General features: G+C 40.7%; 4 protein-coding genes across 4 annotated transcripts in view; 2 read left to right on the forward strand and 2 right to left on the reverse strand.

Annotated features, from left to right (window-relative positions):
* LOC123551357 (venom nerve growth factor-like) overlaps nt 1-17367 on the forward strand; it is an 88853-nt gene that overhangs the window by 13365 nt on the left and 58121 nt on the right. The gene's annotated exons all lie outside the window — the stretch shown is intronic.
* On the reverse strand, nt 473-1295 carry LOC128556581 (keratin-associated protein 5-5-like). Its single transcript, XM_053542109.1, has 2 exons — nt 1046-1295; nt 473-846 (listed from the first exon to the last, which is right to left on the reverse strand). The coding sequence occupies exons 1-2, from the start codon at nt 1293-1295 to the stop codon at nt 473-475; spliced, it is 624 nt and encodes a 207-aa protein (XP_053398084.1).
* On the reverse strand, nt 2431-2836 carry LOC128556582 (chorion class high-cysteine HCB protein 13-like). The gene is made up of 2 exons (XM_053542110.1): nt 2670-2836; nt 2431-2626 (listed from the first exon to the last, which is right to left on the reverse strand). The coding sequence occupies exons 1-2, from the start codon at nt 2834-2836 to the stop codon at nt 2431-2433; spliced, it is 363 nt and encodes a 120-aa protein (XP_053398085.1).
* Nucleotides 4265-4869, forward strand: LOC128556583 (uncharacterized histidine-rich protein DDB_G0274557-like; the record flags this gene model as incomplete). The annotated part of the gene is made up of 2 exons (XM_053542111.1): nt 4265-4393; nt 4519-4869. Coding segments are annotated over 2 exons (480 nt in total), but the record flags the coding sequence as incomplete, so codon positions are not given.

Raw genomic sequence — 17367 nt, forward strand, 5'->3', positions numbered from 1 at the left:
TACACTTCAACACATAGTTTGACTCCATCCAACTTGATTAGGGTTGTGTTACGATTATTTGATTACACTTCTGTTTGAGTACTCGTTGCAAAGTTTCATGCTTTTTGCTCATTGTTCACATTCTTTTGAGTCCCGTTAAAATGTAGAAGTAGTTAGCACAACAAAGTCGAGTGTGCAAATAATGCCAGTGTAAAATATAGAAAAATAATAGTTTGCCTTCTAATCCCAAGGGAGTATAACTCTGCAATACTTTGACAGATCTTTATAAATAATTTGTAATGCACATGATTCCTATATTTCCTCCATACCCCTTCATCCACCCCACCCCCACACCATCCTTCATCCACCCCACCCCCACACCATCCTTCATCCACCCCACCCCCACAACATCCTTCATCCACCCACCCCCATACATCCTTCAGCCACTCCATCCCCACAACATCCTTCATCCACCCCGGCCCCACAACATCCTTCATCCACCCCACCCCACAACATCCTTCATCCACCCCATCCCCTCAACATCCTTCATCCACCCCAACCCACAACATCCTTCAGCCACCCCATCCACACAACATCCTTCATCCACCCAACCCCCACAACATCCTTCATCCACCCCTACCCCATAACATCCTTCATCAACCCCACCCCCACAACATCCTGCATCCACCCCACTCCCACAACATCCTTCATCCACCCCACCCCCATAACATCCTTCATCAACCCCACCCCCACAACACCCTTCAGTCACCCCATCCCCATAACATCCTTCAGCCACCCCATCCCCACAACATCCTTCAGCCACCTTACCCCCACAACATCCTTCATCCACTCCACCACCACAACATCCTTCAAGCCACCCCACCCCCACAACACCCTTCAGCCACCCCATCCCCATAACATCCTTCAGCCACCCCACCCCACAACGTCATCCACCCCAGCCCAACAACATTCTTCATCCACCCCACCCCACAACATTCTTCATCCACCCCACCCGCACAACATCCTTCAGCCGCCCCACCCCAATAACATCCTTCATCCAACCCACCCCCACAACATCCTTCAGCCACCCCACTCCAATAACATCCTTCATCCATTCCACCCCCACAACATCCTTCAGCCACCCCACTCCAATAACATCCTTCATCCAACCCACCCCCACAACATCCTTCATCCAACCCACCCACATAACATCCTTCATCCACCCTACCCCCACAACATCCTTCATCCACCACACCCCCACAACATCCTTCAGCCACCCCAACCCCAAAAACATCCTTCATCCAACCCACCCCCATAATATCCTTCATCCACCTACCCCGAGAACATCCTTCATCCAACCCACCCCTACAACATCCTTCAGCCACCCCACCCCAATAACATCCTTCATCCAACCCACCCCATAACATCCTTCATCCATTCCACCCCCACAACATCCTTCAGCCACCCCATCCCCACAACATGCTTCAGCCACCCCACCCCAATAACATCCTTCATCCAACCCACCCCCACAACATCCTTCATTCACCACACCCCCACAACATCCTTCATCCATCCCACCCCCACAACATCTTTCAGCCACCCCATCCCCACAACATCCTTCAGCAAACCCATCCCACAACATTCTTCATCCACCCCACCCACACAACACCCTTCAGCCACCCCATCCCCATAACATCCTTCAGCCACCCCATCCCACAACGTCATCCACCCCACCCCCACAGCATTCTTCAGCCATCCCATCCCCATAACATCCTTCAGCCACCCCACCGCACAACGTCATCCTACCCACCCCCACAACATTTTTCATCCACCCCACCCCCACAACATCCTTCATCCACCCCACCCCTTCAACATCCTTCATCCACCCCACCCCAACAACATCCTTCATCCATCCCACCCCCACAACATCCTTCAGCCACCCCATCCCCACAACATCCTTCAGCCACCCCACCCCAATAACATCCTTCATCCAACCCACCCCCACAACATCCTTCATTCACCCCACCCCCACAACATCCTTCATCCACCCCACCCCCACAACATCTTTCAGCCACCCCATCCCCACAACATCCTTCAGCAAACCCATTCCAAAACATTCTTCATCCACCCCACCCACACAACACCCTTCAGCCACCCCATCCCCATAACATCCTTCAGCCACCCCATCCCACAACGTCATCCACCCCACCCCCACAGCTTTCTTCAGCCGTCCCATACCCATAACATCCTTCAGCCACCCCACCCCACAACGTCATCCTACCCACCCCCACAACATTTTTCATCCACCCCACCCCCATAACATCCTTCATCCACCCCACCCCTTCAACATCCTTCATCCACCCCACCCCAACAACATCCTTCATCCACCCCACCCCCACAACATCTTTCATCCACCCCACCCCCAAAACATCCTTCAGCAACCTCAACCCCTCAACATCCTTCAGCCACCCCATCCCCATAACATTTTTCATCCACCCCACCCCCAAAACATCCTTCAGCAACCTCAACCCCACAACATCCTTCAGCCACCCCATCCCCATAACATCCTTCAGCCACCCCATCCCCACAACATCCTTCATCCACCCCACTTCCACGACATCCTTCATCCACCCCACCCCCACAACATCTTTCATCCAACCCACTTCCATAACATCCTTCAGCCACCCCACCCCAAAACGTCGTTCACCTCATCCCCACAACATCCTTCATCCACCCCACTTCCATAACATCCTTCAGCCACCCCATAACATCCTTCAGCCTCCCCACAACATCCTTCAGCCACCCCATCCCCATAACATCCTTCAGCCACCCCATCCCCACAACATCCTTTATCCATCCCCAATTCCACGACATCCTTCATCCACCCCAAGCCCCACAACGTCATTCACCCCATCCCCACAACATCCTTCATCCACCCCACTTCCACAACATCCTTCAAGCCACCAACCCCACAACGTCATTCACCCGATCCCCATAACATCCTTCATCTACCCCACCCCCACAGCTTTCTTCATCCACCCCACCCCCACAACATCCTTCATCTACCCCACTCCCATAGCATTATTCATCCGCCCCAACCCCACAACATCCTTCATCCAATCCACCACCACAACATCTTTCATCCACCCCACTTCCATAACATCCTTCAGCCACCCCACCCCACAACGTCATTCACCCGATCCCCACAACATCCATCATCCACCCCATCCCCATAACATCATTCATCTACCCCACTCCCCTAGCATTCTTCATCCATCCCATCCCCATAACATTCTTCATCCAATCCACCCCACAACGTCATTCACCCGATCCCCACAACATCCTTCATCCACCCAACCCCCATAACATCCTTCATCCACCCCACTCCCACAGCATTCTTCATCCACCTCACCCCCACAACATCCTTCATCCACCTCACTTCCATAACATCCTTCAGCCACCCCACCCAACAACGTCACCCGATCCCCACAACATCCTTCATCCTTCCCATCCCCATAACATCCTTCATCTACCCCACTCCCCGAGCGTTCTTCATCCACCCCACCCCAACAACATTCTTCATCCAATCCACCCCACAAGGTCATTCACCCCATCCCCACAACATCCTTCATCCACCCCACCCCTATAACATCCTTCATCCACCCAACTCCCACAGCATTCTTCATCCATCCCACTCCCACAACATCCTTCATCCACCCCATCCCCATAACATCCTTCATCTACCCCACTCCCCCAGCATTCTTCATCCATCCCACCCCCATAACATTCTTCATCCAATCCATCTCACAACGTCATTCACCGGATCCCCACAACGTCCTTTATCCACCCCACCCCATAACATCCTTCACCACCCCACTCCCACAGCATTCTTCATCCACCCCACTCCCACAACATCCTTCATCCAGCCAACCCGCACAACATCCTTCAGCTACCCCAGCCCACAACGTCATTTACCCCATCCCCACAACATCCTTCATCCGCCCCACTTCCACAACATCCTTCAAGCCACCCACCCCACAACGTCGTTCACCCGATCCCAATAACATCCTTCATCTACCCCACTCCAACAGCATTCTTCATCCACCCCACACCCCCACAACATCCTTCATCCAACCCGCCCCCACGACATCCTTCATCCACCCCATCTCCACAACGTCATTCACCCCATCCCCACAACATCCTTCATCCACCCCACTTCCACAACATCCTTCATCCACCCCATCCCCACAACATTCTTCATCCACCCCACCCGCACAACATCCTTCATCCACCCCACCCCCATAACATCCTTCATCCACCCCACTCCCACAGCATTCTTCATCCACCCCACTCCCACAACATCCTTCATCCACCCCACCCCCACAACATCCTTCATCCATCCCACCCCCACAACGTCATTTACCCCATCCCCACAACATCCTTCATCCACCCCACTTCCACAACATCCTTCAAGCCACCCACCCCACAACGTAATTCACCCGATCCCCATAACATCCTTCATCTACCCCACTCCCACAGCATTCTTATCCACCCCACCCCCACAACATTCTTCATCCACCCCACCCCCACAACATCCTTCATCCACCCCACCCCCATAACATCCTTCATTCACCCCACTCCCACAGCATTCTTCATCTACCCCACCCCCATAACATCGTTCATCCACCCCACCCCCACAACATCCTTCATCCACCCCACTTCCACAACATCCTTCATCCACCCCACCCCCACAGCATTCTTCATCCATCCAACTTCCACAACATCCTTCATCCAGCCAACCCCCACAGCATTCTTCATCCACCCCACTTCCACAACATCCTTCATCCACCCCACCTCCACAGCATTCTTCATCCACCCCACCCCCCATAACATCCTTCATCCACCCCACCCCCACAACATCCTTCATCCACCCCACTTCCACAACATCCTTCATCCACCCCACCCCCACAGCATTCTTCATCCACCCCACTCCCCCACAACATCCTTCATCCAACCCATCCCCACAACACGCTTCATCTACCCCAACCCAAAACATTCGCATACGCACCAACACTTCGTTTTCTGGATTCAAAGTTTTCTAGATGGTGGTAATTCTTTCATATAATGTACATACATTACATATGCACCTGATGTCGGTAGGGGTTTTTCATTATAGTTTGACGGTAAAGATCAAAGGCATTTAAGAATCAGTCAAGCCCAGTTGGCGACCTGACATGAAAACAACAGCTTCTCAATGATTTCATTTTTGTTCAAAAATAAAAAAAAAATCTACTTTTAGTTCTGTAGATTCGCTATATGTACCACAATTTAAAATATTGAACTAGAAAGTTTTAGAATTTCGATGTATTATCAAACAAAATCGCTCATGAATAAAATATAAAGAGATATTTTCGTTAAAACATATTTTTCTTAACAGTGCAATTTGCAAAGCCAGATATTGTTATAATTTTGTAATCAAATCTGTGAAAAGATCCTTTGAAAGAATAATAGCAAACAAGCAACAAACATAATAGCAGACTCGGGCTTATTGAGTCGGTTTATGAGAGATGATAAAATGTGCAACACCTCTCAGGCCCCCTAGCAAATATGAATGTACTCAATGATCCCAATAATTCAAAATTTACAACCCTATATGTACAATAATACATGTACTAACAAACCATATTTGGTTTTCACGAAGCTGCAAGAAAACGCTAAACTTATAGCTAAGTAATGTGCTATATAGATACATGTTCAAGGAAGTATTGAATAAAAATGATTTATTTAACGAGGAAATGTTTTCAAACCTTTCGCTGCCAACAGAAAATTCAAAAGATGCCAAAGTTACGTCGATGACGTCGAAACCGTTAGAGAATCCTGACGTTAGATTAGTCATTGCGTTCCGGTTAATTGATCATGCGTTAATAGAGTTTGTTTGTTTTGTATGTGTGTAGAATAAAGTTTTTTCATATTTTAAATGAAACTTTCATAAAACTGATCATAAGCAGATAATTGCATTTGCTTAGCAGTAGATAGATGTAGAAAAAATACATTTCTAGTTTACTGGATTTTCAACGTCGATCTCCCATAAACTTTATGGAAAATAACTTTCCTCTGTTGTTAAATATTCTAGTTACAAATCAAAATCACGTAAAGTATAACGATGCTATAAAAGAGGAAGAAATGAACTTGTGCGAAAATAAACTATTATATAGAAATGAAAAGCATAATCCGTTGGAAGACATTGTCTGCTAGACAATATACGATATTAAACTAGAATTACTTCGCTGCCAAATAAGCTATAAAATTTAAAAGGTAACGTTCAAGCTAACAGGGTCAATGCTTAGATCTGTTATGTTAACTTTTAGAAACTGCCATGTTTTTACGAGTCAAAAGCAAATCAGTTGTGGCTGCGTAATGATTTACAGAGACATAAAAATATTGCCATCTAAGAATGCACTACTACTTCCCAAAACTTTTATCCAAAATATGTCTGTTTTCAGCAAAATAATTGCCCTTTGAATGTATGTATGTATGTATGTATGTATGTATGTATAAGTTTTTCATATTGATTAAGTACCACCTTAAGTATTTATCAAGATTATTCACTAGTGCGTTCTAGATCAATATATCATTTTAGCGGCGCTCAGACAAGTAAATTCTGCACGCCAATGTATGCGTTCGTTTTTCTTTTGCCTTTAAGGCATAAAATATATGTAAAACAATAAATGTGACACTCAACATACAACAACTGCTCATAATATTGCCAACAATCTATTAAAGATGATTTACTTAGCTATATGTATCAACCCACCAGTACCTGTGTAAAACTGTAAGAAAACATTTTATCCTTAATGGGATTTAACGCTATTTCTTAACCCTTAGCCTGCTAAATTTCCTAAATGGACTGGTCCATCATTCAATTTGGGCAATACCATTTATTATTTGAAGGGGTGTTCACTGAGAATTTACTGACTGAATAGCGAACAGTGCAGACCATGATCAGACTGCACGGATGTGCAGGCTGATCTTGGTCTGCACTGGTCGCAAAGGCTGAAATATTCGCCGCCAGCAGGCTGAAGGTTAAGAACATTTAAGTTAAAGTATAATCTCTGATAAAGACACCTCTGAGGAGCAAATACCTCGCTATAAAAATAATATTTTCGTTCCCATTTAATTCATGGTAAATTAACCTAGTTCATACTAATTTATTTTGTAGAGATAGGCCCTAAAATTTTCAATGATAGAATTACATTAAATAAAGTCTAGAAATTAATTTCCAAGTCCTTGAAATAACCAAAAATGATTTCACAAATGTGAAGTTTATGATAGTTTTGTTAATATCAATAACAGAAGTTTTAATTTTTAATTTAAAGTTGTGATCCACAAAGAATGACAACTCTTGCCTTGGGCTAGTACTTATAAGTAGAGATCTATTAGTTTACTTCCCTTGCAATTACACAATTGAGTGGAAAATGAAAACTGTTTAAGACACAATATCATACTTTTTTGCACAACAAAATCATTAAGGATTTATTCATTTATGTTTGATTTACCCCTCAAGACATGGTTCCTATGATTCTGTCAACTTACATATGGTAAAAAATTAACTTTTAACAAGCCAATAATAAAACGAAGTACCAGTAGGTAAATAATAGTGCAGATAATACAGTTTTGCTTGTATCAAAATGTCACAATAGATCCACTTTTGTAATACAGAACACCTGGTAGGATTAGTAAAGGTGCAATTATATTGATCTCTATTTCCTATGCCTATATTTTGGGTCGGTTGTGAAACAAGTTCTACAACTTACACTAATCACTATCGACAACTCATTCCTGATAGAATCCATCGCCATGAGGGTATGAGAGAAGAGAAGCCATTTTCCCTTTTAATGTTAAGCGTCAAGCAAGGGAGCTACTGGTACCAGTATTCACGTCTTTAGTATGACGCGGCTGTGGACCGAATATCTTCGCGCACTCGAAGCGGACGCTCTACTACTAGGCTCTCGAGGCGGTTAAATTAACTTCTCAAGAGCAACAACCTCTGTACAACAAATAAATTTCCGTCTCGCTTTAGAAATTGCATTGAGCATACGGTGCAATGAAAAATATTTTTCAGCTGCATTTTATATAAATACGGTGTTAAGTTAACATTAACAGTGTTGCTGGGTTCCTTACCCGAATCCTAATAGTATTAACATACATGTATAGCAGCTACTGTATATGTAAGTCTTATATTCTCTGCAATTGACTGAAGGAAGTTTCAATCAGAGGTGGACGACGAGTGAGATTAGACGTGGTACATAAATTACCATGTAGAGAATGATTTTAAGTATTTTGTTTTTTCCTGTTGAGCTAAGTAGATGATAGAGATGTTTTGTAATAAGGTCACATATTTTCCATTCATCTGATCTTTCTTCACCTCAACCAGAATGTCAAGCTACAACTTCCTGATTTTAAGTATTTTGTTTTTTCCTGCTGAGCTAATAGCTTACAAGTAGATGCAAAAGATGAACTGTAACAATGAAACATATCTTCTTTTTTTCAGTTCATTTAAAACAGCTATGGCATTCTTTCTTTTCATTTTGTTACTTGTTCTCTTACATAAGTGTGAAAGAAAAGAAGAAGCTTGTACGCCTTTAAATAAGTAAGACAGGGATTATGTGGCGTTAACACAAAATGCATGGAATTGAAATCATTGAGAATTGATTAATCTCAGTCGTTGAGCAAAGAATGTTTCTTATCACAGTTCCGCATACCTGCAGGAATTAATCCCTCCAAACTGGCAATTTCATATGTAGCATGTATAAGTTATTTTAGAACGAAAAGCTGCTGTGTATACGCCACTATATTGTCTATTTCTGTAAACCGCAAATGTCTATTTACTCGGTAATCAGGCTCCAGTTTAGACTGGCTCCCGTCCCTATGTTTGTTCTACATATATATGTTTATTCATTAAGAGGGAAGTAACTCCAGCAGGTTGTTTCTTCGTTGACTTTTTTATTGCCCCTGACTTCGAACATATGGTTCAGCCATCAGATAAAATGTGCTATTTTAGAGGCTAAAGATTTTCTTATTTTGCTTGCAGTATTTATATAAAAAAATAACCATGCAGCCAGAGAGCCAGGCTAGCTCCAGTTGAATACTCTTTTTTTCCCAAAGTCGTTTAGATATAAAAACGAGACACATTTATTTGTGTAAAAAAATGCCGTTGAATCATCTAACAGATGTTGTTTGAAATCATGACGATAAACATAACTGTAGAAGCTATGTATTTTCTTAAACATGAAAACCTTTTTTAAAATTTGGAGTATCAACCCAATTATCTTCAATTTAATATTCACTGAGAAAAAATTATATAATTAAAATCCAGCAAATCCATCAAATTAACTTAAACGCTCAAATAACATATTACAATTTGAGTGTTTTATAAGGTTTATTATAGCGGCAACTTTATCAAAGATGTTGTATTCGACTCTAGTTAATTTTGCCAGGCTCCGATCTCAAGAGTCGTGCAAGCGCCGAGTTTCATCCTGCCTTGTAAAATCCACAAGAGCCGAATACAGCTGTTATGTTTGCTGCTTAATAAAAAAACTGATCTGATTATAGAACACAACCGAACAGGTACCAAAAGATGACTGAAACAACACTGAATCAAACAATTATTTATCTATCAGGTGATGATAAATGAAAATACTCCAGGCACATGTATGATACGGATATCCATCTAGCGCATACGGATTTTTATTTCTGTCAATTCGTGCTTTTTTTTGTGAAAAACAAGCCACATTTTAACAAAATATTTCAAGGTATTTATAGTCACATTTGAATGTCTTCAATCAAACAACTGCTTCCTATCCAAAATATTTGACCTGCATTTTTCCGTAACGTCATGTTTTAACGATATTGCTCGAAAACGATTTTAAAGCATTTCTAGCTTTGGAATTAATTAAGACTTTCAATAATTCTTACTGAGTAGTAAATTTGGATTAAGTGAAATGACTACTACACGAAATTATTGTTAAAATGCCTGAAGTAAATATATCAGTTAGGTTTTCAATGACTGCATACACTGGTAACCATAACAACAAAGTGCGAGTATTATTTAGTTCAAGATCATATTTTTTTTCTTTTTTACAGTTGTAATATATATACACCAAATTTTATATAAAAACAAACAAACAAACAAACAAATGCAGATTTCGTGTTTGTATAACTATAACAAATTTGGAAAAGTTTCAAAGGCAGTCTACGACAGGTTAGGACATTCCTTGAATAAAGACGATGAAAAGGAAAACATTTCAACAAGATACTAATTTGTCTGTATGTTTTTAGCTCACCTGAGCAATGCTCAGGTGAGTTTTTCTGATCGCTCGATGTCCGGCGTCCGTCGTCCGTCGTCTGTCGTCTGTCGTCCGTCGTCTGTCAACATTTAGCTTGTGTATGCGATAGAGGCTGTATTTTTCAATTCTTCTTCATGAATATTGGTCAGAATGATAACCTTGATGAAATCTAGGCCGAGTTCGAAAATGGGTCATCTCGGGTCAAAAACTAGGTCACTAGGTCAAATCAAAGAAAAACCTTGTGTATGCGATAGAGGCTGTATTTTTCAATTGATCTTCATGAATTATGGTCAGAATGATTGCCTTGATGAAATCTAGGCCGAGTTCGAAAATGGGTCATCTCGGGTCAAAAACTAGGTCACTAGGTCAAATCAAAGAAAAACCTTGTGTATGAGATAGAGGCTGTATTTTTCAATTGATCTTCATGAATTTTGGTCAGAATGATTATCTTGATGAAATTTAGGCCGAGTTCGAAAATGGGTCATCTGGGATCAAAAACTAGGTCACTAGGTCATATCACGTAAAAACCTTGTGTATGCAATAGAGGCTGTATTTTTCAACTGATCTTCATGAAATTTACCCAGAATGATTACCTTAATAAAATCTACGCTGATTTCGAAAATGGGTCATCTGGGATCAAAAACTAGGTCACTAGGTCAAATCGAAGAAAAACATTGTGTATGCAATAGAGGATGTATTTTTCAATTGATCTTCATGAAATTTGGTCAGAGTGATTGCCTTGATGAAAACTAGGTCGGTTTTGAATATGGGTTATCTGAGGTCAAAAACTAGGTCACTAGGTCAAATTAAAGAAAAATCTTGTGTATGCGATAGAGAATGTTTTTTTCAATTGATATTTATAAAATTTGGTCAGGTTGATTGCCTTAATGAAATCTAGGTTGAATTTGAATATGGGTCATCTGAGGTCAAAAACTAGGTCACTTGGTCAAATCAAAGAAAAAACTTCTGTATGTGATAGAGGCTGTATTTTTCAGTTGATCTTCATGAATTTTGGTCAGAATGATTGCCTTGATAAAATCTAGGTCGAGTTTGAACATGGGTCATCTAGGGTCAAAAACTAGGTCATATCTAAGAAAATGCTTGTTTTATCGCAAGAGACCAATTTTTTGGTCCAATCTTAATGAAAATTGGTCAGAATATTTGTTTCCATGAAATCACTAGGTCAAACATGTTTTACACTGTTATGGAGTGTTTCTTAGGTGAGCGACCTAGGGCCATCTTGGCCCTCTTGTTTGTTTTTTGTTTTTGTTTTTAAAGAACATGTATTGTGTCATACTGTGAACATATACTGGTCCGACAGTGTATCGATCGTTCATTTTGAATGAAACGAAAGAATTAAGAACATCCTAATTTGATATTTCTTCTTTAAAAATCGAAGTTTCTATAAAAAATTGTACTATAAGAAGATTTCTTCGGTCGGACGTATTACATTCAAACGACTGAAATCTATTTATTATTTCGCGGGAAATACTATTACGTTGAAAACTCTTGTGTAACGTCATCTCAAAAATGACGTCACCATATGTTTGCAACGTTGTTATGTTTTCATATCCATAGGAACAAAATTATGTTTCTGTGTTGAGAAAAAAAGAGTTCAGCTCATTCTATGAACGGTGTAAATGTTCTGTACAGATCGGCCCGAATCGGCCCTTGGCACTCAACGTAGTAAAAGCAATCGGCCCAAAATCGGCCCTTGGCACAGAAGTGGTTAAATGCCATTTCATTTGTCATTTATGACCTTGGATTGACATTCTAAAAGAGATACAAAACGGATAAAAAAGCAAGGGCAAATAACTATTAAAGGACAATGATTTAATATGACAAGCAGCGCCTCTGAAAACAATTCCCCATTACAGCGAAAGTAAATGGGTGTAGTGATAGTTATACAAACCATACAAACCAAAGTTAAACAAATAGATAATGACAAAAACACGCATTAAGGAATCCTTGGAATTCTCATTAGCAAAACACAAATGGGGAGCTTAAATCGGTTAAATGTATACAAACTTCACTAAGTCTTGTTATTCCCGCTATGTTCTAAGATTACAGGACACTGTAAAAAAAGTTACTCCCGCCAGTCGAAACATGTACAAACGTATTGTTAACTGAAGGCACAATACATACGAAACAAGGACAAATATCCAGCAGGGAATTTTACGTTCCAAACACGTAGCCTCCGTACACCGCAGCCCAGCACTCGGACGTGCACACGAGCAACACACGCACACGCACACATGCAACACACACACACACGCACACTCACACACACACACGCGCACGCACGCATGCACACACGCAATTCAACTACACGAATACAAAACGAACAAATAAAGGAACACAGTGGGGTGCCGCCTTAGAAAGGTAAATCACAAAAAATTCGCGTACGCTTGTACTCGGTGCCTTTGCAGAAAGGATAAGACGAGAAACACCATTAGGGATCCAGGAGACAAGCGTCAAAGTCACTGAGACCCGGTAGGCTTGAGACTTTTACCTGTCCCGTTAGGAAAGCATAGCGTTAAGCTGTAAACAGCATACATTGAAATTTTCAGATGTCTCAAGGTAACTACATGTACTTAAAAATATCAATAAATTTGATACGATTTTTCAAATGTTAACAGACAAAATGTAATCGTACACGCTCGACTGACACATCATTTTAAGTTGGTGCGTCCAGCAAAGTGACCAAAACTTATTTCAAAGATCACCTATAACAGATAAAACCAGGTTTCAGATTTTCGCAGTGTCATGGAAGTATGATAAATTCGTGATGTGATACTACAAGATGTTTGACCTTTTTGGCGCTGTCGGGCACATTATGATGTTTGTTTCGAAGATAGTATTATATAATTTACTGTTTTGTTTTACTACTTTATGGGTATGTGTGACACTGGTAGAAATAACTAACCTATCAGTACACAAAATGATACTCCAAAAAAGGATATGAGCCGTGCCATGAGAAAACCAACATAGTGGGTTTGCGACCAGCATGGATCCAGACCAGCCTGCGCATCCGCGCAGTCTGGTCAGGATCCATGCTGTTCGCATTCAAAGCCTAATGGAATTAGAGAAACTAATAGCGAACAGCATGGATCCTGACCAGACTGCGCGGATGCGCAGGCTGGTCTGGATCTATGCTGGTCGCAAACCCACAATATTGGTTTTCTCGTGACACGGCTCATATATAAGTTCACAGTATAATAAACCATTCAGGTTCATTATATGTTAGGTTATTTTGGCATTTGCAAGAAATGTTCCTGTATAAAATACTTGATGTCTAAAATATAAAGAACAATTTTATGAATATAGATACAGAGTGGTACGTAAGAAGTATAAAATAAAACCGTTTTTTTTTTTTACAAAGTCTGCCCGTGAACTAAAGGGGATTTATTAAGTTAATATTACTGAAGATTGTTTACACGCAACATCACAGAACAGAATAGGATTTGATTTTGATGTCATACATACCTTTTTGTTCCCAGCTACATGCAAAATAATTACATTAACTTTCATAATTCATTCTGCTGTCTGCACGAGAAATGCAAGATTAATTTATTGGCTTCGGCTAATGCACATACTTTCGCAAAGAACACAAGGAAGTACATTTGAGCCGTGCCATGAGAAAACCAACATAATGCATTTGCGACCAGCATGGATCCGCGCAGTCTGGTCAGGATCCATGCTGTTCGATAACAGTTTCTCTAATTGCAATAGGCTTTGAAAGCGAACAGCATGGATCTTGAATCCATGCTGGTTGCAAACGCACTATGTTGGTTTTCTCATGCTGCTGCTCAAATGTTTTTTTTTGTTTTATTTGTATATCTGCCTTCTACACCTATTTTGCGAATTACAAATAATCCTGATGTTACTTTTTTAGCTCGTTGTGAACTCTCATCGTCCGTCGGCCGTCGGCCGTCGTCCGTCCGTCCATCCGTCCACACTTTTCTTCACATCTCCTCTAAAACCATGTGGTGGAAGTAGATTAAGCTTAACGTACGGCAAGCCATTTTCGCCTGATTAAGGTAATCATTTTTGCCAATCGAGAGCAATTAAAAGCCCAACACATTTTCACCTTACCAGGGCATACCTATCTATCCAACTAGGGCACTCGTCTCGCACAGGTCCATTATCTTTGTCCTACTAATACAGTCACCCCCGCCCAACTAGGGCATATGTATTACCCGGCTTGAAAGATACTGTATACTATCTAAAATATATTTAAAAATACTAATAAGTTTTCAAAATAATGTTGTTCTGTATGTATCACATCCCAGAAAACAATGTCTTTATATATAACTATATAGTATCTTATAATTATGTGGGGACCTCCTTTGCCGAGTGGTTAAGGCCGCTGCCGTGACTTTGAATCACTTGCCCCTCACCGATGTGAGTTCGAGTCTCACTCGGGGCGTTAAATTCGTCATGTGAGGATGCTATCTATCTGGCTTACGGTAGGTAGGTGGTTCTACCCAGGTGCTCGCCCGTGATGTGAGATAGTACAGGAATGGGCACATAGGGTCTTCCTCCGCCATCAAAGCTGGATAGTCGCCGTATCTTTTGGACTACCGGCACATTTTTAGCAATCTTGTCAATTTGAAAACGAAAGTCGCCTTTGCAGTGGTCGACAGTCAAGGGTCTAGTGCAGGGGTCACCCGGTCTAAATGTATGTGCGTGGATTTGATTTCATTTTTTGTTGTTGTTTTTTTTATTTTGCTGATCGGGAGTCAATTTTCATCACTTTCTATATAGCGATGTGAAAATACCATGGTTTTAGTACGACATGTCAGCTTTCTATCTACAAAATATATTGAAACTCGGAATATAAACACAAATCCCACAGAGGTCCGTAACAGAGCAACGGTATATGAAGATTTCTGGAACTTCGTCAATCGTTCAAAGGGCCTTTTTGGTGTTGTCTGAACGCGCCTTATATGCCTCGGATGGAAGATATTTCAGTATTTGAGAGCTACAGACCTAGACATTCCAGAAATATTTTAAAAATAAATTTTGTTTAATAAATGTTGATTCTACGTTACGGCAGTGGAAAAAATATGACCTATGATTGTGTCGGTGCGACGCCAAACCCGGCAAAACGAAACAAGACCTGACAAAATTGGCATGTGATAACGTCAAAGATCTGCTAATCCTCCGGTATATATTACCTAAACGTATACGATATTTCAGATTGGTAAGACGGAAAAGACAATAAAAGTGACATCTACCCCCAAATATTAGAGGGATAATAACTGAAATTAGTTGTCGCACCGATTTAGCAGGCGCTGATTCTCTACAGTCATACGTATGAAATCTCAACCTACACAATCGTGACATTCAGATCAATTTACTAGGCACTTGATGACTTATGTTACAAACTTATAACATGAGAACTTCTAATTGAGTTATCATCGTCACTAATCCAATATCTATTAATTCAAGCAATTTGAGTGGTTTGACCGAGGCATTCGCACGTCGATGATTTTTTTTATTTTATCTTTTTGCTATTTTTGTATTCATGCACGTATTTCAGCGTTGAGTCAAATCCGAAACCAATAGCCGCCATATTAGAAAAAAACGGAAATAACTTTCTTAGTTTGGAACAAAACATAAGTGTGAGCACTTATTTTCAAAGTTAGATTATTTCCCTACCTGGTGATTATGGTTTCAATTTAATTTTTAAAATGCTTTTGATTTTTTAAATCAGAGAGCATAATAATTCAAAAAATGAAAAAGCGAAACGGAAACTTTGCCGATTATAAGGATTGACTTATTTGAGCCACGCCATGAGAAAACCAACATAGTGGTTTTGCGACCAGCATGGATCCAGATCAGCCTGCGCATTTCTCTAATTGCAATAGGCTTTGAAAGTGAACAGCATGGATCCTGACCAGACTGCGCGGATGCGCAGGCTGGTCTGGATCCATGCTGGTCACAAAACCACTATGTTGGTTTTCACATGGCACGGTTCATTTCTTTTTCTTGTGTTCACTATAATAATTATTTGTTTTTACTTGTTGTAAATGTGCGCCAAATGTTATTTTGATTATGACCTCCGTATAATCGCGCAGTTTACTTTAATATAAATTTTATTTTATGACAAGTTTTCATGTAACTGTTCTTGTTTGAAACAAGAGTTAGTTTTAATATCTGTGCATATTTTACATATGATTTCTCATGAATGCTGCTTATTTTCATATAGTCAATGTTCAAATTATTCGTCTAAATTTCTGCTTGCAAACTGGTAATAAGGTAATGCATACGACCGTTCGATTCATTTGCCCTTTGGAAACTTATTATTCATGTACAATCTTTCCAAGAAGAAATAACATCTGCTAGTTTGTTCATGGTCGTTAGTTTTTACCCGGTGCACATCCTTTCCTAAAAACAATATCCTGAAGGACCAGGCCTCCTTTCCGCACTTCCTTTTGACTCTCTTTAGTCAAAAGCAGAGTGTGCAAGCATACAAAGAATCAAATAAAACTTGGCCCTTTGTGATCAAAGAGAACATTCAGTTGTAATATAATAGAACAACATAATAATAGAACACAAGGCGGCATTAGGGGCGTTAGAGGTGTTGCACATTCCATTACCTCTAATGAACAGACTCAATCAATCCGAGTCTGCTATTATGTTACTAGGTTGAAAGGTTGCATTCTATGCTTCCGAAGTTTATTGATAGATTTGTCCAAACATGCATTACAACAATAATTAAGAAAAAATTCTTAAAGGCAAATCATAAACTGTGATTATTTTAACATAATATAAGCAAAATGAGCGACGCACTGTATTTAAGAACTTTTAAAATTTTCAGGAGCGAGGAATGAATAAACCGATCGATCAATTTCTATCCATGAATCAAATGAATGGAAATACCGGTAATAGAGAATAATATAGAAATAAATAAAAACACTTACAGTCCCAAAAACAAAAGGCACATGTGTCTTAATGTTAGTAAGTGAATAAGAAATGAATGATGCTGAGTGAAAAAATTATCATTCAATTTGGTATAATAAAATATTTTCAAAAG

Source organism: Mercenaria mercenaria, chromosome 4 (assembly GCF_021730395.1).
Source record: "Mercenaria mercenaria strain notata chromosome 4, MADL_Memer_1, whole genome shotgun sequence".
Classification (NCBI taxonomy): Eukaryota; Metazoa; Mollusca; class Bivalvia; order Venerida; family Veneridae; genus Mercenaria; species Mercenaria mercenaria.